The sequence below is a fragment of the Nerophis ophidion genome, linkage group LG17, assembly GCF_033978795.1.
Source record: "Nerophis ophidion isolate RoL-2023_Sa linkage group LG17, RoL_Noph_v1.0, whole genome shotgun sequence".
In the NCBI taxonomy this organism is placed as follows: domain Eukaryota; kingdom Metazoa; phylum Chordata; class Actinopteri; order Syngnathiformes; family Syngnathidae; genus Nerophis; species Nerophis ophidion.
In genome coordinates, this window is record NC_084627.1 from 22,123,803 (window position 1) to 22,145,096 (window position 21,294).

A 21,294-nucleotide genomic window follows, 5' to 3' on the forward strand; every position below is an offset into this window, starting at 1 on the left:
TATATATAGATACATATATATATATATGTATCTATATATATATATATATATATATATATATATATATATATATACTATAAGATGTTAGAATTAATATACTTAGTTTCCTCCGAATAAGTGTAAGGGAGAAGAAGTGCAGAAGAAGATTGGTGTGGTGTTGCTAAACGGACAAAAGCTGGAGCTGAACTGTGACGTGAAAGCCTCGTGTAAAGACGCGCTTGACATGGTGATTGCACACGTCGGCCTTGTTGAGCGCCATCTCTTTGGCCTAGCTTACCTCCAAGGTACAGTATATCTCATGTCAACAGAGTGCGTTACTTTTCCTACTTGAAGCTAAAGCATTCCTTCCCCCTCACAGATAACGAATTCTTCTTCGTTAATCCTGACGCCAAGCTGTCCAAAGTGGCCCCTGACGGTTGGAAAAAGAAATCTGACATGTCTTTTAACCTTTTCCTACGCATTAAATTTTTCCTTGACGATGTTAACCTAATTCAGTGAGTATTGCTGCAATGAAACTCTTTTAGCGGCACTTTGACTACCAGTAGGATTAAGTAATTATCTTTCTTTCCTTGTATAACAGACATGCAATGACCAAACATCAGTACTATCTACAACTGAGGAAGGATATCTTGGAGGAGAGGACACGTTGTGACATGAAAAACGCCATCTTGTTGGCTTCCTTAGCGCTGCAGGCTGAGTTTGGTGACTACCAACCAGAGGTACTGGATTATGTCACACATGCATCACTAAATCATATTAAGAAAAGAGAGAATATGGAATGAAGAACTCATTTAATATGAACTTATTAATAAAAGGCTGCTAATGTCTGGTCTGCAGCTTCAAGGGAAGACGTACTTCCGAGTGGAGCACTACCTGCCTGTGGCTGTGTTGGATAAAATAGACCAGACGTCCATCAAAGAGGAGCTACCTGAACTCCACAGCAAATACTACGGAGCATCTGAGTCGGAGGCAGAGTTTGAGTTTCTCAAGGTAAATACTAAATACAGTTTGTCCTAGGGCTGGACAACTAATCACATTTTAATTTAAATTTTGATTATGGCTTCTAATTATTATTAAAATATAATAATCGGAAAAAATACGTAAATTTCGTAGCTTGTATTAATGAAACGGATGAGGAGCGAATGAGTGGAAAAAAAGAGAATGTGTACTATAAGTGAAGTGAATTACATTTATATAGTGCTTTTTCCCTAGTGACTCAAAGCGTTTTACATAGTGAAACCCGATATCTAATTTTTACATTTAAACCAGTGTGGGTGGCACTGGGAGCAGGTGGGTAAAGTGTCTTGCCCAAGGACACAACGGCAGTGACTAGGATGGCGGAAGCGGGGATCGAACCCGCAACCTTCAAGTTGCTAGCACGTCCGCTCTACCAACCGAACTATACCATGTTAAAAATGGTTGCTACTTTTTTATTCGACACAGCGCAAGTATGCCTCATCAATAATTACTAAACTCAACAAAAAAGTAAGACATAATTTCCATGTTCACGTAACTGCGGACAGAGTCATGTAATTGGCCAATAAAACGGATTCCGCTGATGAACCCAAAATAATATTAAGTTAAGTTAAAGTACCAATGATTGTCACACACACTCGGTGTGGTGGAATTTGTCCTCTGCATTTGACCCATCCCCTTGATCACCTCCCATCTGGGAAATTGAAAGTAAAATCAGAACCATAATCTGAATCAGAAATACTTTATTCATCCCCGAGAGGAAATTAACATTTTCAGCACAATCCCATTTAAGATCAGACAAACATTACAGGGAAACTGAACAGGATTGTTGACAGGTCTGCCAACTTCCGGCGCCCCTTACAAAAAAGACAAAATACAGATAAACAATGTGGTGGGGGTGGGGGGATCGGTCTAAGCCATGTTGTTTTGAGAAAAAAAACATTTGTTTGGGGAAATAATGTGTCTGGTAGTACACATTTATTCTCAACACACTCAATTGCCTCGCCCTGAACTAAACAATGTCGAGATGGTCACTTAACACAGCGACTAAAGTAAGAAGTTAAAGCTGGCTAGAACAATACATACACCCACAACACATCTAATCTGCCCTTGTTGTGAACAACATCATCGAACAAACATCAATGTACAAACAGTGGTTGCAAATTGAGTTGTCAAGTTGAGAACAACAGGGCAGCACACTTCACAATAATAGCGCAGTGCTCCACATCTGGTCTGATAGCGCTAACAAAATAAAGGTTTACAAAAAATTTTGCATAAGCACTTATTGAAACATTTCCAAAATGATTATGATTTGACCTAAAATATATTTTTTTAATTGTCCAAAGTTGTGAGGTACCAATAAATGTGAGGATTTTTGCATTTTATTAACAAACATTTTATCAAATTTTATTTTACACAAATAGCAAACACACTTTGTGGTGGTAAAAAAAAAGTGTAAACGGTAAAAAACTGAATGTCCCAGAGTCGGGACCCGGGGTGGACCGCTCGCCTGTGCATCGGTTGGGGACATCTCTGCGCTGCTGACCCGTCTCCGCTCGGGATGGTCTCCTGCTGGCCCCACTATGGACTGGACTCTCACTATTATGTTAGATCCACTATGGACTGGACTCTCACAATAATGTTAGAGCCACTATGGACTGGACTTTCACAATATTATTTCAGACCCACTCGACGTCCATTGCATCCAGTCTCCCCTAGGGGGGAACACTTGTGATTTAGGGCTATATAAATAAACATTGATTCAAAACCAGTAAAACGGAAAAACAGAATTGTATTATTTATATTGCTATTGTTGTTTAAGTTTGTTATTGCAATTATTATTTTACTTGTTTATCGTTACTAATTTATCCATCCATGTAATTATTCGTGATTACAATATCAATCAAAATATTTTGTGATGATTAGTTTTGCGATAATCGTCCAGCCCTACTATATAACGCAACAGTACAATTACCTGGGGAGCGTATTTCCAGAAAAAACATTTTGTCATTTGAAATAAGTTATCTTTAATGAAATTGTTAACGTGCTAAACGAGTCTGTTACGTTCCCAGATGGCTCAGAGTCTAGGGATCGTAGGGTTGTAAAATAAAAACACCAAAGCCAAGAATTGAAAACAAAAACTAGTGTTATTGAAAAGTAACCATGGGGGGGTGTACAACAAGACACAACACTAGCCTAGCTTGGGAATACAGGTGCTGTCAAAGATATGAACAAAACATAACAAAATACACCTCCTAAAAAAGAAAGGTAAGCTGACTAACTAAAGCTACTTAATTAGCATAAACCAAAAACCTGCCTACCTACTCTAGCCAAAGAGTGGGTCCAAAACATACAAGGGTGACAGCCACCACTAAGCCTGGTGTCTCTATACACAAACAAATCCTACGTGTGTAATGTATAGTGGCCTCTGTATAACCTTTCCCAAGACTAGGCTGCAGATACTTGCAAAAGTTGAAAGGTAAAGCAAAAAGCGTAACAAAAATGATTACAAAGACAAATTAGCGTCTACCAAAGCTCCACACAGCATGTCAGAAAAAGAATCCACCTCATCCAGTGGTGAGCAGGTGGTTTAAGCAGCACAGGAGGATGAATGGTGGACCGGGATTGGCTGGCTGATCAACAGGTGAAATGAGGAGCTGCTAGGAAAAGGGAAGCGGTTGATTGGCAGCAGAGGTCGTGATTGAGTGTGACCTTTGCAAACAGAAGAAAAAACACAAAACATACAAACCACCACTATGTGGAACGTTACAGTCGCACCGGGAGACCAAGTGCACGCGGAGTGTGGTTTTTAAGCTTCAGGATTTTGACACTGTTTCGACGCCATATATATTTGATCAAAGATTTGAATTGGTTTTCGAGTTCTACGGTCATTTTAGGGTTATTTTGTAATTGGAATTAATTTTTTTATTGTGGTATTCTCTGAGAATCATATTTGTTCTGTTCTTCCAAAGTTGAGCCAGACGTTGACTGAGTACGGGGTCCATTTCCACCGGGTACTCCCAGAGAAGAGATCCCAGACTGGCATAATGTTGGGCGTCTACTCCAAAGGCGTCCGCATTTTTGAGGTCCTCAACGGAAATCGTACACCGGTTCTGTGGTTCCCCTGGAGGGAGACCAAGAAGATTTCTTTCACAGTAAAGACATTTTTTCTAATCACCGCAAACAAATCCTCAATAGCACTGCAGTTATAGCAACCTAATTTCATCCTTTTACTGCAGAAAAAAAAGGTGTCCCTTCAGAACATGTCAGATGGGATCAAGCATGTGTTTCAGACAGACAGCAGCAAAACGTGTCAGTATCTGCTGCAGCTCTGCTCTGACCATCACAAGTTCTACCAGCAGATGAGGGCCCACCAAAACAACCAGGAGATCCAAGATATAGGTAGGAAGATATTGTCCATCTTTTTACCATAAATGTTGCCATTATTAATGAATCCGTTAACCATGATGTTTCCTGTAGTCAGCACGTGCATGATCGACAAAAACAGATCACCTGTCGTGGTCTTTCATTAGCAACATTGGCATTAACAGCTGTAGCTGTAGGCAACCTCCTAATGTAGTTTTGCTCTTTTTTCTGCAATAGCTCCATTTGAAGTATCGTGAGTGGTTAGCATCCACCAGCTATATCTACTTCAGCATGTGCCTTAGAATTCTGGCTATGCTTTTCATCCGTTGGTGTGAAAACTCATGCGTCATTCACCATATTGTTTGTCACAATGACCTCATCAGTAGTGGTGATGCCGACTTAGCAGTTTACTAATTACAAGTGATTGGTAAATGACACCTCAGTGAGTGTATGGCAAATTTACTTCCTGTATCTACACTGCACTGATACTGTGTTACTGTTTTGTAATGGTCATACACCATCTGCTGGATTAAAAAAAGTCACAACCTAACAGGCCTGGGCGATATATTGATTTTATCGATAAATTTGAGTTTTTTGTTGCAGACGATTTAAAAAAAAAAAAAAAAAGAAAGAAAGAAAGAAAGAAAAAAAAAAATGTTTTTACATTTTGCGCCAGCTATTTCAATTACAGACGTCGAGGCACCGTTTGACCCATCACTACTCTTTACTGCCATTACGAATTTGGTGAAGTAGAGCCACTGTATGTTTTCCTTTGCACTTTTTCATGCATTCCAATTCTACAAACCCCGTTTCCATATGAGTTGGGAAATGGTGTTAGATGTAATTATAAACGGGATACAATGATTTGCGAATCCTTTCAACCCATATTCAGTTGAATATGCTACAAAGACAACATATTTGATTTTCAAACTGATGAACATTTTTTTTTTTTTGCAAATAATCATTAACTTTAGAATTTGATGCCAGCAACACCTGACAAAGAAGTTGGGAAAGGTGGCAATAAATACTGATAAAGTTGAGGAATGCTCATCCAACACTTATTTGGAACATCCCACAGTTGTGCGGGCTAATTGGGAATAGGTCAGTGTCATGATTGGGTATAAAAACAGCTTCCCAAGAAAGGATGGGGCGAGGTACACCCCTTTGTCCACAACTGCGTGAGCAAATAGTCGAACAGTTTAAGAACAACGTTTCTAAAAGTGCAATTGCAAGAAATTTAGGGATTTTAACACCTACTCAGTGGCCTAGTGGTTAGAGTGTCCGCCCTAAGATCGGTAGGTTAGGAGTTCAAAAAAATGGGACCCATTGCCTCCCTGCCTGGCACTCAGCATCAAGGGTTAGAATTGGGGGTTAAATTACCATAAATGATTCCTGGGCGTGGCACCGCTGCTGCCCACTGCTACCCTCACTTCCCAGGGGGTTATCAAGGGGATGGGTCAAATGCAGAGGACAAATTTCACCACACCTAGTGTGTGTGTGTGTGTGTGTGATAATCATTGGTACTTAAACTTTAATCTACGGTACATAATATCATCAAAAGGTTCAGAGAATCTGGAGAAATCACTCCACGTAAGCAGCATGACCGGAAACCAACATTGAATGACCGTGACCTTCGATCCCTCAGACGGCACTGTATCAAAAACCGACATCAGTCTCTTAAGGATATCACCACATGGGCGCAGGAACACTTCAGAAAACCACTGTCACAGGTGTGCAGGCTAATTGGGAACAGGTGGGTGCCATGATTAGGTATAAAAGCAGCTTCCATGAAATGCTAAGTAATTCACAAACAAGGATGGGTTGAGGGTCACCACTTTGTAATAAAATTGTCGAACAGTTTTAGAACAACATTTCTCAACAAGCTATTGCAAGGAATTTGGGGATTTTACCATCTACGGTCCGTAAAATCATCAAAAAGTTCAGAGAATCTGGACAAATCACTGCACATAAGCGATGATATTACGGACTTTTGAACCTTCAGGCGGTACTGAATCAAAACGGACATCAGTGTGTAAAGGATATCACCAGATGGACTCAGGAACACTTCATAAAACCACTGTCAGTAACTACAGTTGGTTGCTACATCTGTAAGTGTGAGTTAAAACTCTACTATGCAAAGCCAAACCCATTTATCAACAATATCCCGAAACTCCGCCGGCTTGGCAGGGCCCGACCTCACCTAAGATGGACTGATGCAAAGTGGAAAGGTGTTCTGTGGTCTGACGAGTCCCCATTTAAAATGATATTTGGAAACTGTGGACTTTGTGTCCTCCAGAACAAAGAGGAAAATAACCATTCGGATTGTAATAGGCGCAAAGTTGAAAAGCCAGCATCTGTGATGTTATTGGGGTGTATTTGTGCCCAGGGCATGGGTAACTTACCCATCTGTGAAGGCACCATTAATGCTGAAAGGTCCATACAGGTCTTGGAGCAACGTATGTTGTCATCCAAGCAACGTTATCATGGACGCCCCTGTTTATTTCAGCAAGACAATGCCAAGCCGCGTGTTGCAACAGCGTGGTTTCATAGTAAAAGAGTGCGGGTACTTTCCTGGCCCGCCTGCAGTCCAGACCTGTCTCCCATCGAAAATGTGTGGGGCATTATGAAGCGTAAAATACGACAGCGGAGACCCTGCACTGTTGAACAACTGAAGCTCTACATAAAACAAGAATGGGAAAGAATTCCACTTTCAAACCTTCAACAATTAGTTTCCTCAGTTCCCAAACGTTTATTGAGTGTTGTTAAAAGAAAAGGTGATGTAACACAGTGGTGAACATGTCCTTTCCCAACTACTTTGGCACGTGTTGCAGCCATGAAATTTTAAGTTAATTTTTATTTGCAAAAAAAAATAGTTTATGAGTTTGAACATCAAATATCTTGTCTTTGTAGTGCATTCAACTGAATATGGGTTGAAAAGGATTTGCAAATCATTGTATTCCGTTTATATTTACATCTAACACTATTTCCCAACTCATATGGAAACGGGGTTTGTACTTGTTATGCTAAAGTTCAAAGTTTTCTAATATCAGCTCCGCTCCAGTCATCCAGTCATCACGCCTGTTTCGAACTGATGCTCCGCCCACATCCAGGCTATAATTAGAGAGTTTCGTTTTCTGTCTTCTAAAACATCCACATTTTGTTAAGAAATGTAATTGGCTGTTTTCCCTTGATTTACAGTGAACAGTCCCCTGAGCAATCTGCAGTATCCCACAGAACTTCAGGCCGCTGGTTCAGTGGGGCGGGCCTTGAGCTCAGGCAGCTTGGCCCCCGCCCTGTCAACGCAGTCCAACCCAGAGCACCTGAAGAGGATCTCCTACTCTGATGCAGCCCTCAACAAGGCTCCTTCCAGCCCCATCTTAGTCCGGGATGCGCTTCACTTTCCGGGTTTCAATCCGGTCAAAGTCCCCCACCATCCTCGGCCTATAAGCCGCTCCTTGCACAATCTCAGACAGATAATGGAGTCATCTGAGCAGAGCGTTGGCATGGGCCTGGCGCAACCCAGCATGCGAGCCAGTTCTGACACAGACTCGCTCTCACAGCAGATATGCAAGTGAGTTTTTTTGAAGGTCATCCATTTTTCCATTTTCTACATTCACTCTATAACTTGGTTCCAACAGTTGGGACAAAACAAACCGCACCAAGCGCGTAATTGCTCTAGGGCCCTTGTAAACCTGACTTAGCAAGGCTGAGCTTATTAACAAGCCGGGCGTTATTACCACTAACTGATTAACCCACTGAGGATAAATGTACAGTGTGTTCATTTATCCTGTTTATTAATTTAATTGCAAAGATGTCTGTCCAGGGTAGGTTTTTTGGGGGGAGTTATTGGGTTATTATTTCCTTGTTAGATTTGAATCGCTATTTTTAATTGGATGGTGAACTGTCTTTCAGGATGTTCTGAACTTCTGTTTTAATGAATGCTGTAGTCTGCGTCTATGTAGCTCAACTTTCTGTAGCTTGTCTGTCTTTGGACAGCCAAATAGTTGAGTCCAAATCGAAGGTATCAGTCTTTTATATGGCCTGTGAAAGGCTGTAAATAATGTGTGTCAATTAAGTACTTCTTCTTTCTTACTAAATGTATTATTTTTTACATTTTGACGTAAAAAAATTAATGTACTGCATTAAATTGCATATCTTTTAAAACTTGAATTGTATATGATCATGCAAAAAAATATGATATCATACAGTCACCTATTCTTAATAGCTGTTATTTGGTTCTGGACATGACTGCAATAAATTAATTTCCATGAAGTAGAAATCAAATATTGTCATAGCTAGACCATTAAAAAAACATTTACGGCCTTCTAATATGTATTTTAAACGATGATAGCCCCTCTAGACATGAAATCAAAACTTTGCGCTATTTTGATCAAATATAGTAATGCTTCCAGAGGCTGAGCCAATCAGTGGCTACGATACTGAACAGCGTGATCTGATTAGTAGAGTCTCTCATAAGCAATGTCACTGCAGTATTGATTTTAGTTTATTTGGCTATTTTTATGCCTGAAAATGTTTAATTTAAGACAACACAATTGTAGAATATGCTTTGAAATACAAAAAAAAGTGTGGTGACGCCGTAGTATTTGAAACCGTATATGGTATTATAATTGTTATATAAAAATACATGCTAAAATATCTGTTTGTCATATAGGCTTGATTTCAAAGCAAGTCATCCATCAGTTTGTATGTATTAAACATCTAATCATCAAATGCATAGGCAATTCTGTTTATAATAACATGAGGCGATTATACTTTTAGAATTATGTTATTAACAGTGGCCCTCTGAAGACAGCCGTAACTGCAACGTGGCACTAAATGAAAACGAGTTTGACACCCCTGGTCTAAATCAACAGCACCTCTGCTGGTTGCAGACAAGTAGTGAACTTAATTGTGCATCAATCGCTTCAAAACATGTTTTATGGAGAGTCAATTCCACATGATCTACATGGCATCTTAATGTTCAATGAATCAATTATTATGCACATTATCGGAACATTTATATATATTAGGGGTGTGGGAAAAAATCGATTTGAATACGAATCGACTCGACTCTCATTTTTAAAAAAATCAATTGTATTTTTATATATATATATATATATATATATATATATATATATATATATATATATATATATATATATATATATATATATATATTTTTTTTTTTTTTTTTTTTTTTTTAATAAATTCAACAAACCACTACACAGCAATACCATAACAATGCAATCCAATTCCAAAACCAAACCTGACCCAGCAACACTCAGAACTGCAATAAACAGAGCAATTGAGAGGAGACACAAACACGACACAGAACAAACCAAAAGTAATGAAACAAAAATGAATATTATCAACAACAGTATCATTATTAATTATAATTTCAGCATAGCAGTAATTATAAATCCCTTACTGACATTATCATTAGACATTTATAAAAATAATAAAAAAGAACAATAGTGTCACAGTGGCTTACACTTGCATCGCATCTCATAAACTTGACAACACACTGTGTCCAATGTTTTCACAAAGATAAAATAAGTCATATTTTTGGTTTGTTCAATAGTTAATACAAATTTACATTATTGCAATCAGTTGATAAAACATTGTCCTTTACAATTATAAAAGCTTTTTTTTTTTTTTAAAACTACTACTCTGCTAGCATGTCAGCAGACTGGGGTAGATCCTGCTGAAATCCTATGTATTGAATGAATACAGAATCGTTTTGAATCGGAAAAATATCGTTTTTGAATCGAGAATCGAATCGAATGTGTGTATATATGTATGTATATATATATATATATATGTGTGTATATATATATATATATATATATGTATATATATGTATATATATATATATATATATATATATATATATATATGTATATATATATATATATATATATTTTTTTTTTTTTTTTTTTTTAATGATGAATTGTTAAAAATGAATTCTAATATTGCAAGTCATGCAAGGAACTGCACAAACCTACATTCCACGAATCAGATTTGGCAAAACAAACAAACTTGAAAAAAGTATCTAATCGATTTGTCTTATGTCAGTGGCATCGCTGTCATGTGTTAAAAGTCAACTTGTAATCTGCATGTTGTATTTTTAAGTTACCATTATGTGATGTGATAAACCACTTAATGCTTGTAATGCTCATAGTTCCAGTCTTGACCGTGCAAAATAGTACCAGGCTATTTCTGGACTCAATTTGTAACATATTTTTAGCTTCAGTCCTATGGTTATGAGTCTCATACCACGATTTTGCAAAAATGTATGTGTAAAGCAAAGATTTAAAACATTGTTGATACATATTTGCGTCAATACCTCCCCCAGTGAGGGCTTTTTCATCGAGTCTACTGATCCCTAGTGGAAGAAAAGACACAATGCAGTGTAATCAACTATTTTTTTTCCGTCTTTCCAACAGCTCAGACTGGAGCCATTTGGAATCCAAAGAAGAATCAGACTCCTCTTCCATTGAGGACCCGGACCAGGCGTACGTAATGGGTAAGTGACATGTACCCAGCTTTGAAGCCCTGAAATGCAAATGTTTTGACACACTTTGTAATTCACTAGTAAGAGAAAGTGTTTAAACATTTGACTGATGCTCTATACTCTCTGCAAAGTTGTTTCTGGGAAATGTGTCTGATTTTTCTTATTTTTCTTTAGGAGTCAGTATGCACAGCTCCTCTGGACCACCCTCCACTTCAACCTCTGCTAGTGGTATATTTCTTTTGGTCATGTCTGTCTAGATCAGGGGTCTCAAACTCAATTTACCTGGGAGCCACTGGAGTTAGAGTCGGGGTGAGGCTGGCCACACAAAGTATTCACTTCTGAACCTCGTGATTAAATATGTTAACTACTTCTACCAGCAGCTATGGTGACCCAGAGGAGCTATGATAGACCTTAGGTGATTATAAATGTAAAAATAGTATATTTTTAAACTGTTGAATTTCCTCACAGAGACACTTCCACTTGCTTATAGGAAGTTTCTCTTTGTGTTTCCCAATGTGCGTTTGTTTTACTGTTATTTGTGTGTTTGGACAATTCTTTATAATGGTGCAGGTCGCAATTACACTAAATAAGGGGTGTCAAACTCGTTTTCATAAAGGCCCAAATCGCAGTTATATAACAGTGAATAATATATGAATATTAATTTCTAAGGATTCACTTAAGTTTATTATAACACAATTGCCTATGCATTTGAATATTGTATATGTTTTATGTACACTGTAGAAGATAAATCTGTATATTTTGCCAAAAGCTCAGTCAGAATTGTGTTGTAAAATGTATAGTGTTTTTTTTTACTACTTATTAATATAAACGGAATAATTGCACCACTGTTTTTTTTTTTTGCAGTAAAATTCTGGCAACTTAGTTTTAATTGTATTTGTTAGTTTTTTTTACCGTAAAATCTTTGGTTGTTTTTTTAACAGTACCACTGTTTTTTTGTTGTTGTTGTTTTTTTACATAAATTAAATTTTCCTTTTTGCATTGTACAATTTGATGAATAACTTGCTTTGAAATCATAGGTCAAGCAAGTATTTCAGTATTTATTTGCTATTTAACCAAAAAATTGGAACGTATGATAATATAATATTTTTCCATTATTAGATATAATAATTTTAAATATGTATACGTATTGTTTTTGTGTCAAAATTACGATAGATAGTAAAGTACTTTATTGAGGCTTATTATTTCCAGGCTTTTGCGGGCCATAAAAAATGATGTGGCTGGCCAGATTTGGCCCCCAGTACACTAAACCAGTGGTCCCCAACCACCGGGCCGTGACCCGATTGGTACCGGGCCGCAGAATAATTTTTTATTCATTTTTATCTAAAAAAAATATATATATTTTTTTTTTATTAATTCAACATAAAAAACACAATATACACTTTCAATTAGTGCACCAACCACAAAAACCTCCCTTTTTCATGACAAAAACGTCCCTTTTTAATGACAAAGAAAAAGAAAAAAATGGATTCCCCCAGCCGGCCGCGGGACAAATTATTAAGCGTTGACCGGTCCGCGGGTACAAAAAGGTTGGGGACCACTGCACTAAACAACAAAGATAAGTAGACGGCCACAAAATATCGCCCTGTGGGCCGCTGGTTTGAGACTCCTGGTCTAGATTCAAAGTCGACATGCAAATTACTTAATTTGCTCCAATCGGTACCATTCAGCAGATTCTTAATCATGCTCTTTGGTTGCTAAAACCTCCGTCCTGCATGGCTATGCTGTTGATTATTTTTGTGTTTTTCAGCTGCAACTGGTGTTTTAGTCACGGTGGAGGGACTAGGGATTCTTGTTGTTCTAAATAGCAGTCAATATTGATCCACAATCTTTAAATGCCTCGTACAAGCTGAATTGGATATTACAGCATGACAGTGATTAAAGTAAACATCCTAATAAATTAAAAAAAGGCTTCTGAAAAAAAGATTTTAAGGTTAGCAATAGCCCATCTTGGGCCTAGACCTGATTTCAAATCCTTAAAACCTGAGGAAGCGACAGAAGATAATACAGACAATACAGAAATACAGGAATGAATAAAAGAGATGGCTGGACAAAAACAGACTATCTTTGAATCTAAATAAAACTAAATTACTTCAATTCCGTAACAGTAGAAGAGAAAATCAAACAAATACAAATATATGGAGTAGACGTTGACAGTTTAAAATAAATTACTGGTCCAGGTGTAATAATAGATAATGCGATGACTAGAAATTTCATATAAACATACACAACATAAGGTGGCAACAAATATTTCAATAATGAATAAAGCTAAATTTATTTCGACCAAAAATCACTCAATATTCTCTACTGTTCACTGGTGTTACCATAGCTTAGATATTATGTAAAAATATTGGGAAAGAATTACAAAAATACTCTTCAATCACTAACCATGTTAAAAAAAAAAGGTCAGAGTATAGAATAATACATCATGTTGGGTTTTTTTGATTGATTGAAACTTTTATTAGTAGATTGCACAGTACAGTACATATTCCGTACAATTGACCACTAAATGGTAACACCCAAATAAGTTATTCAACTTGTTTAAGTCGGGTTCCATGTTAATCAATTCATTTTCATAGAGAACATTCAAACCCTTCATTTATTGAATCCAAAATATTAAAATTGTATGATTTGGTGCATTTGCAGGCCGCTAAAATCATGTACAAAGCAAACTATAACCTGCTACCCAAGAATGTACAACAATTTGTCTCAACAAAGGAGGATGAATATAACCTCAGAGAAAAAATCTAACTTAAAACATTTGTATGCACGTACAAAACTTAAAACCTTTACTATATCAGTATGTGGAATTGAATTATGGACTAGATAAAGCAAATAAATCAAGCAAAGTACTAATACAATCTAGTTTAGAAAGTGTTTAACCACAAAGGGTTTACAAAGTACACAACAGCTATGCAGAAAGGAGCACTGGTTATTACTGCTAACTTAGTTTCTACTTATCAGTAGAATTTTAATATTAAATACTGGTATCACATATGTACATATTGTGTATTTTAATGTATTTCTGTTGTAGTTGTAAATATATATATATATATATATTTTATTTTTTTTATATATGCCGATACCGATAAAAGAAGGCCGATATCGAATATGTCAAAATGGTAAATATTGACGCCGATAATTGGTTGATCCCTATTATAGCCCCCCCCCCCCCCCCCCGCAAAAAAAATATATATATATATGTTAATTAAACACCCCTTTTGAAATAAAGAATAAACACAAATGTTAGCAAACATGAAGTTATCATGCATACAAAGAAAACTGAACACAAATATTTTTGTTCAATAGATTCACTGAAAAAAAAAGTCAATGCTTTGCCATCCCCAGAGAGACAAACCAAAGCGGTCAGCCTGAAGAAAGATGCAAAATATGGCTTGGGTAAGGATTTTTTTTCAGTTGTATTCCCCTCTCTGCTGCTTGTTCGTCTCTAATGTGTTTCTTGTTTGGATCTATAGGGTTCCAGGTGGTGGGAGGTGAGAACTCAGGTCGTAAGGACATGGGTACCATCATCAGTTCCATCATGCCAGGGGGTCCTGCTGACGCTAACGGCAGTCTCACGCCCGGTAGACCCCATGAATGCTCCCTCTGTCCTTGTCCCAAATGCTCAAAATGTTATTGTATTGCTGGGTTGCATCTGATGTTAGGGCCATTTTTTCTTCTTCGCAGCTCAGTTCACTCGATGGTCAAGCAGCTTGAGCGTAGCACTAAAACAAGGGAGAGTGGGTGTAGAGTTTTTAGCAGAAAATGCCGTATTGCTGTACTGTTCTTGGGTGTTCCAGTTGTTAAGGTAGAGAAATAAGAAAGATTTTTCATTGTATCGAAAAAAGTCGGTCATAAAGATAATGAAGTCAGGGGAAAAGCGAAAGTGCGTCGAAGGAAATGGCTCTTAAAAATATCACTTTCATCATCTTCAGGAATACAACCGGACCGCTTGTGTCTGCAGCGATCACTTTGTAAAATGTTTGTTTGAACATTTGATTTGTTTGAGAAACTTTCCGTGATACTATTGAGTTTATTCTGTACTATTTTAGTAGTGTTTGATAGCAGAACTAAATGTAAATAAAGGACAATAGATCACATTAGTTTGTTGTTCTTTTGTGGTTGTTATGCCTAAATATACCTACGAAGATATTATTGGGCAAATGAATATTGTAATTGTTGGTGCAAGAAACCGTATAGCGTCATTGGTGCTATTTGTTAGCATCAAGAAAATATCCTTAATAGTATTAATAAACTAGAAAAATATTTTGTAGGCTCAGCAGTCCCGGGTGCAGCCACCGCTGCTGCTCACTGCTCCCCTTACCTCCCAGGGGGTGATCAAGGGTGATGGGTCAAATGCAGAGAATAATTTCGCCACACCTAGTGTGTGTGTGACAATCATGGGTACGTTTACATTTAACTTAATTTACTGAATCTTGATATTGCGAGCAAAAATCCTGAATAACAGGTACATCTGCAGCCAAATTATGAGACAAAACATGAATTTTACACCATAAAACCAACTATAAGCATGAATTGTAGATGAGACTAATATTTGTAGCAGGAAATCCACTTCAAACAAACTTATCCTTTTTCCTCATCAGTGTCACAATCACAGCAGCACAACATTTGTTATGTCAATTAAATACGGTACTTAGCGATGTAATAAGTCCAACATCTTTCACAGATTAATGCTTAATTTGTGGACCCCTTAGCTGTAAAGACATGATGTGCCACCAATCTTTTCTTCTATAAATTCTTGTGAGGTTTGAAGGAGGGAGGTCAAGGAGAGCAGTAACGTCCTAGTGATAATGAATGCTTTAAATCTTTCAAAAATTATTTTTCTTACGAGTGTATAAACCCACGCCATCCCATTGTAAATATTTTTTCATAATTGCGTCTATAATTGTTTCCAAACCTTTCAAAATATGCCAAAATCTGCACTGACGCAGGTAAATGAACAGTAGCTTAATAGGACTCAAACCTGACTGAAACCTGGAAGTGCCTCCAGGTCAGACCTGGGCAAATTAAGGCCCGGGGGCCACATGCGGCCCGTTAAGCTTTTCCAATCTTTAAGATGGAAAGTGTAGCTGCCATTATGATGTGCAGTAATGTTTTCAAATTACCATATGTCTTGAACTATACAGCATATTTCAGTGGTTGGAATCTGTGCTTTTGCATGATATTTTAGTGACTAATGTTGTCCTGATACCAATATTACTTTGATACTTTTCGGTAACTTTCGATTTTTTTCTAAATAAAGGGGACCAGAAAAAATTGCATTATTGGCTTTATTTTAACAAAAAATCTTAGGGTGTGGCGGGCCGGTACTTTTCAGAGGCGGTATGGCACCGAATATGATTCATTAGTATCGCGATACTATACTAATACCCGTATACCGTACAACCCTACCAGTTACTATGGTAATCTACGACACAGAAGGTCAAACGAGGCACCAAGCAGTTTGGGTGGGGAGCGTTTCCACAGAGTGTTTCCAGAGCGGCCAGCCTGAAATGTGGGTGTCAGGGACAGACGTGGAAGGAAATTTTTACAAGAAAGTTTTAAAGCTTAGTGATATATCATATATATCTGGTTGTAGATGTGTTTTGTTTCTTTACCCTTCACGTTCATATTTGGCTGTGTTTGTTGCATTTTTGTTGCATTTGGCTTGTTTGTGAAATATGTCGAGTGAGAGGGACTGTGACGTTCATATGTTCTCAATATTCAGGGTTTGATCGTTCATAGAAAAAAATGCATTCATTTTCTAAGGCGGTCTGTCATAACAATTTTAGCATTCAATCAGACTTTATTGTGAGGTTTTGTATTAGTTTTCCTAGAAATAGATATACCGGTCCCCCAGACAATTTTTTTTCTCTAAATTTGGCCCCCCGGGTCAAAATAATCGCCCAGGCCTGCTCTAGGTCATATGATTGCAACCCAGCAATTGCATTTATTTCGGACATGTTTGTTGTTTTGTTTCCTTCTTTTTTTAAACAAGTAATAAAAAATAGTGATGTTATTACAGTGATGGTTTTCTCACACTTGTCGCAGGCGATCGACTAATTGCTGTGAACGGCTTGAACCTTGAAGGGCTCTCTCACGCCGACACAATCGACGTGCTTCAGAATACTCCCGATGAGGTCACTCTGGTAGTGTCACAGCCCAAAGAGAGACTCTACAAAGGTAACATTTTCATTTTGACATAGTAAAACAGTAAATACCGTATTGAGCTGAATATAAGACTATATTTTGTCTCTAGATACAAGTACAGTAATACCTCAACCTACGAGCTTTATCGGTTCTGTGATGGAGCGCTTACCACAAGCACTTGTATGTCAAAACAACATCTGCCATTGAAATTAATTAAAACCTATTGGTGCTTGGCCCCCAAAAAACAGCATCATTTTAACATGTAACATGCCTTTAAAAAAAAAAATACTAACTTTTAAATTAGAAATATTGTATAAAAAAACGATACAACAGAATGTACTATGAACAACTGCAGATCTTTTATGAAATAGCATTCATCTTGGAGAGCCGACTTCTGCGATATCTCTTTTCAGCTGCTTCTCCAACAAACACACCATCAGCCGCTTTTCCATTTTTTCGTGGATAAATGTCTGCCGTTTAGATATTATTTGAACATTCTTGCCTGGCTTTAGACTTATTTTACTTTAGTATGGAGCAGACTGATCATACAGGGAGCGGACCGCCCACAATCAGACAGTCCGATACCCCATACTCTCTGAACACTCCCCACAGGTCGTATGCCTTCTCCAATTCCACAAAGCACATGTAAACTGGTTGGGCAAACTCCCATGCACCCTCAAGGACTCTGCCGAGAATATAGAGCTGGTCTACAGTTGCACGACCAGGACGAAAACCACACTGTTCCTCCTGGTCCTCTGTCGAGTGCTCAGAGAGTACGGGGTAATGGATTGTCTGATTGTGGTGGTCCTCTCCCTGTATGATCAGTGTCAGAGCTCGGTCCGCATTGTCGGCAGTAAGTCGGACACGTTTCCAGTGAGGGTTGGACTCCGCCAAGGCTGCCCTTTGTCACTGATTCTGTTCATAACTTTTATGGACAGAATTTCTAGGCGCAGTCAGGGCGTTGAGGGGATCCGGTTTGGTGGTTGCAGGATTAGGTCTCTGCTTTTTGCAGATGATGTGGTCCTGATGGCTTCATCTGGCCAGGATCTTCAGCTCTCACTGGATCGGTTCGCAGCCGAGTGTGAAGTGACTGGGATGAGAATCAGCATCCCAAAGTCCGAGTCCATGGTTCTCTCCCGGTAAAGGGTGGAGTGCCATCTCTGGGTTCGGGAGGAGATCTTGCCCCGAGTGGAGGAGTTCAAGTATCTAGGAGTCTTGTTCACAAGTGAGGGAAGAGTGGATGGTGAGATCGACAGGCGGATCGGTGCGGCGTCTTCAGTAATGCGGACACTGTATCGATCTGTTATGGTGAAGAAGGAGCTGAGCCGTAAGGCAAAGCTCTCAATTTACCGGTCGATCTAGGTTCCCATCCTCACCTATGGTCATGAGCTTTGGGTTTTGACCGAAAGCACAAGATCACGGATACAAGTGGCCGAAATGAGTTTCCTCCGCCAGGTGGCGGGTCTATTAGAGAGAGGGTGAGAAACTCCGTCATCCGGGAGGAACTCAGAGTAAAGCCGCTGCTCCTCCCCATGGAGAGGAGCCAGATGAGGTGGTTTGGGGATCTGGTCAGGATGGCACTCGAACACCTCCCTAGGGAGGTGTGTAGGGCACGTCTGACCGGCAGGAGGCCACGGGGAAGACCCAGGACACGTTGGGAAGACTGTCTCCCGGCTGGCCTGGGAACGCCTCGGGATCCCCCGGGAGGAGCTGGACGAAGTGGCTGGGGAGAGGGAAGTCTGGGCTTCTCTGCCTAGGCTGTTGCCCCCGTGATCCGACCTCAGATAAGTGGAAGAAAACTGATGGATGGAGCAATAGTGCTACGCTAAAATTCCTTCGTCAAGTCGGCAACACCCTTGGTCATGTTTTTGATTATTTATTTCTTTATTTCAATGAATATCATCCACTTTTTCTTCTCTGTACTTTTTTTACACTCACGTTCTTCCTTCCCAAGATTGTAAAACAAAATTATATTGTCCTCTACCTACAAGCTAATACTTGCTCGCAAGGCCAGAGGGATGCTTGTAACTCTGAAAGAGAGAGCGCTTAACTCAAAACACTCTTAAGTTCTGGCATTCTTAAGTTGAAGTACTACTGCATGCAGAAGACTGATTGTCTTATATTGTTGAGATTTATACATGCAAATTAGCAGATGATGTCAGTAGACATTTCATAAATGTGTAAATGCTTTTACACATACACGGATGTAAAAAGTGTCCCAGTGGTTGTTGTCAAGGTAGCAAACAACAGAGGGGGACTTATGAAGCTAATTTTAAGATAATGGTGATTAATACAGTAATGCACAGTCCTCAATTAACTGTCCAGCAGCTAAGAAATATTACATATTTTTTTACTGCACTCTCACAGCTGCTATTTCACTGATTTTGAAAACATGATTTTAAACCACAAACATTTTGGCTTTGTTATCTTTGGTTTTGTCGTCATATATATTTGTTTTAACATTCTTGAAAAAGAGGAGTCAATTTATATTCAGGGTAGTCTTATATTCAGGGTAAAGTTGTCTGTTATTTATCACTGTTAATTGGTTGAGTACATGGTCACGATGAAAGCATTTCCGCTAAATAGGAATCACTAATATTTTCATAGTTTGAGCATCAAAATAACTTTTAAATATGTTTTTCAACATTAAGAGTTGGGAAATTGTGTTAGATGTAAATATAAACGGAATACAATGATTTGTAAATCCTTTTCAACCCATATTCAATTGAATGCACTACAAAGACAGGATAGTTGATGTTCAAACTCATAAACTTTTTTTTTTTTTTTTGCAAATAATAATTAACTTAGAATTTAATGGCTGCAACACTTGCCAAAGTAGTTGGGAAAGGGCATGTTCACCACTGTGTTACATCACCTTTTCTTTTAACAACACTCAATAAACGTTTGGGAACTGAGGAAACTAATGGTTGAAGCTTTGAAAATGGAATTCTTTCCCATTCTTGTTTTATGTAGAGCTTCAGTCGTTCAACAGTCCGGGGTCTCCGCTGTCGTACTTTACGCTTCAGAATGCGCCACACATTTTCGATGGGGGACAGGTCTGGACTGCAGGCGGGCCAGGAAAGTACCCGCACTCTTTTTTTACGAAGCCACGCTGTTGTAACACGTGCTGAATGTGGCTTGGCATTATCTGGTTGAAATAAGCAGGCGCGTCCATGAAAAAGACGGCGCTTAGATGGCAGCATATGTTGTTCCAAAACCTGTATGTACCTTTCAGCATTAATGATGCCTTCACAGATGTGTAAGTTACCCATGCCTTGGGCACAAATTCACCCCCATACCATCACAGAGGCTGGCTTTTGAACTTCACATCGATAACAGTCTGGATGGTTCGCTTCCCCTTTGGTCCGGATGACACGATGTCGAATATTTCCAAAAACAATTTGAAATGTGGACTCGTCAGACCACAGAACACTTTTTCACTTTGCATCAGTCCATCTTAGAGGATCTCGGGCCCAGAGAAGCCGGCGGTGTTTCTGGATGTTGTTAATAAATGGCTTTCGCTTTGCATAGTAGAGCTTTAACTTGCACTTACAGATGTAGCGACCAACTGTATTTAGTGACAGTGGTTTTCTGAAGTGTTTCTGAGCCCATGTGGTGATATCCTTTGAGATGGATGTCTGTTTTTGATCCAGTGCCGTCTGAGGGATCGAAGGTCACGGTCATTCAATGTTGGTTTCCGGCCATGCTGCTTACGTGGAGTGATTTCTCCAGATTCTCTGAACCTTTTGATGATATTATGCAATTGCACTTTGAGAAATGTTGTTTTTAAACTGTTTGATTATTTGCTCACGCAGTTGTGGACAAAGGGGTGTACCTTGCCCCATCCTTTCTTATGAAAGACTGAGCATTTTTTGGGAAGCTATTTTTATACCCAATCATGGCACCCAGCTGTTCCCAATTAGCCTGCACACTTGTGGGATGTTCCAAATAAGTGTTTGATGAGCATTCCTCAACTTTATCAGTATTTATTGCCACCTTTCCCAACTTGTTTGTCATGTGTTGCTGGCATCAAATTCTAAAGTTAATGATTATTTGCAAAACAAAAAATATTTATCAGTTTGAACATCAAATATGTTGTCCTTGTAGCATATTCAACTGAATATGGGTTGAAAATTATTTGCAAATCATTGTGTTCCATTTATATTTACATCCAACACAATTTCTCAACTCATTTCTCATATGGAAACGGGGTTTTTATATATATATATATATATATATATATATATATATACACACACACAATGTAGATT

The 21,294-nt window shown here is 38.5% G+C and overlaps 1 protein-coding gene across 7 annotated transcripts in view; it reads left to right on the top strand.

Annotated features, from left to right (window-relative positions):
- ptpn13 (protein tyrosine phosphatase non-receptor type 13) overlaps positions 1–21,294 on the top strand; it is a 151,295-nt gene that overhangs the window by 84,280 nt on the left and 45,721 nt on the right. For 4 of the 7 annotated variants that reach the window (XM_061876554.1, XM_061876557.1, XM_061876556.1 and 1 more), the window contains exons 12-23: positions 119–284; positions 359–494; positions 581–719; positions 838–990; positions 3,948–4,130; positions 4,215–4,377; positions 7,540–7,912; positions 10,788–10,867; positions 11,030–11,083; positions 14,183–14,272; positions 14,350–14,457; positions 16,925–17,056. In XM_061876554.1, coding sequence (XP_061732538.1) covers positions 119–284; positions 359–494; positions 581–719; positions 838–990; positions 3,948–4,130; positions 4,215–4,377; positions 7,540–7,912; positions 10,788–10,867; positions 11,030–11,083; positions 14,183–14,272; positions 14,350–14,457; positions 16,925–17,056 — 1,777 coding nt within the window. The remainder of the gene's footprint in view (positions 1–118; positions 285–358; positions 495–580; positions 720–837; positions 991–3,947; positions 4,131–4,214; positions 4,378–7,539; positions 7,913–10,787; positions 10,868–11,029; positions 11,084–14,182; positions 14,273–14,349; positions 14,458–16,924; positions 17,057–21,294) is intronic. The other 3 variants (XM_061876559.1, XM_061876558.1, XM_061876560.1) reach the window with 3 other exon arrangements.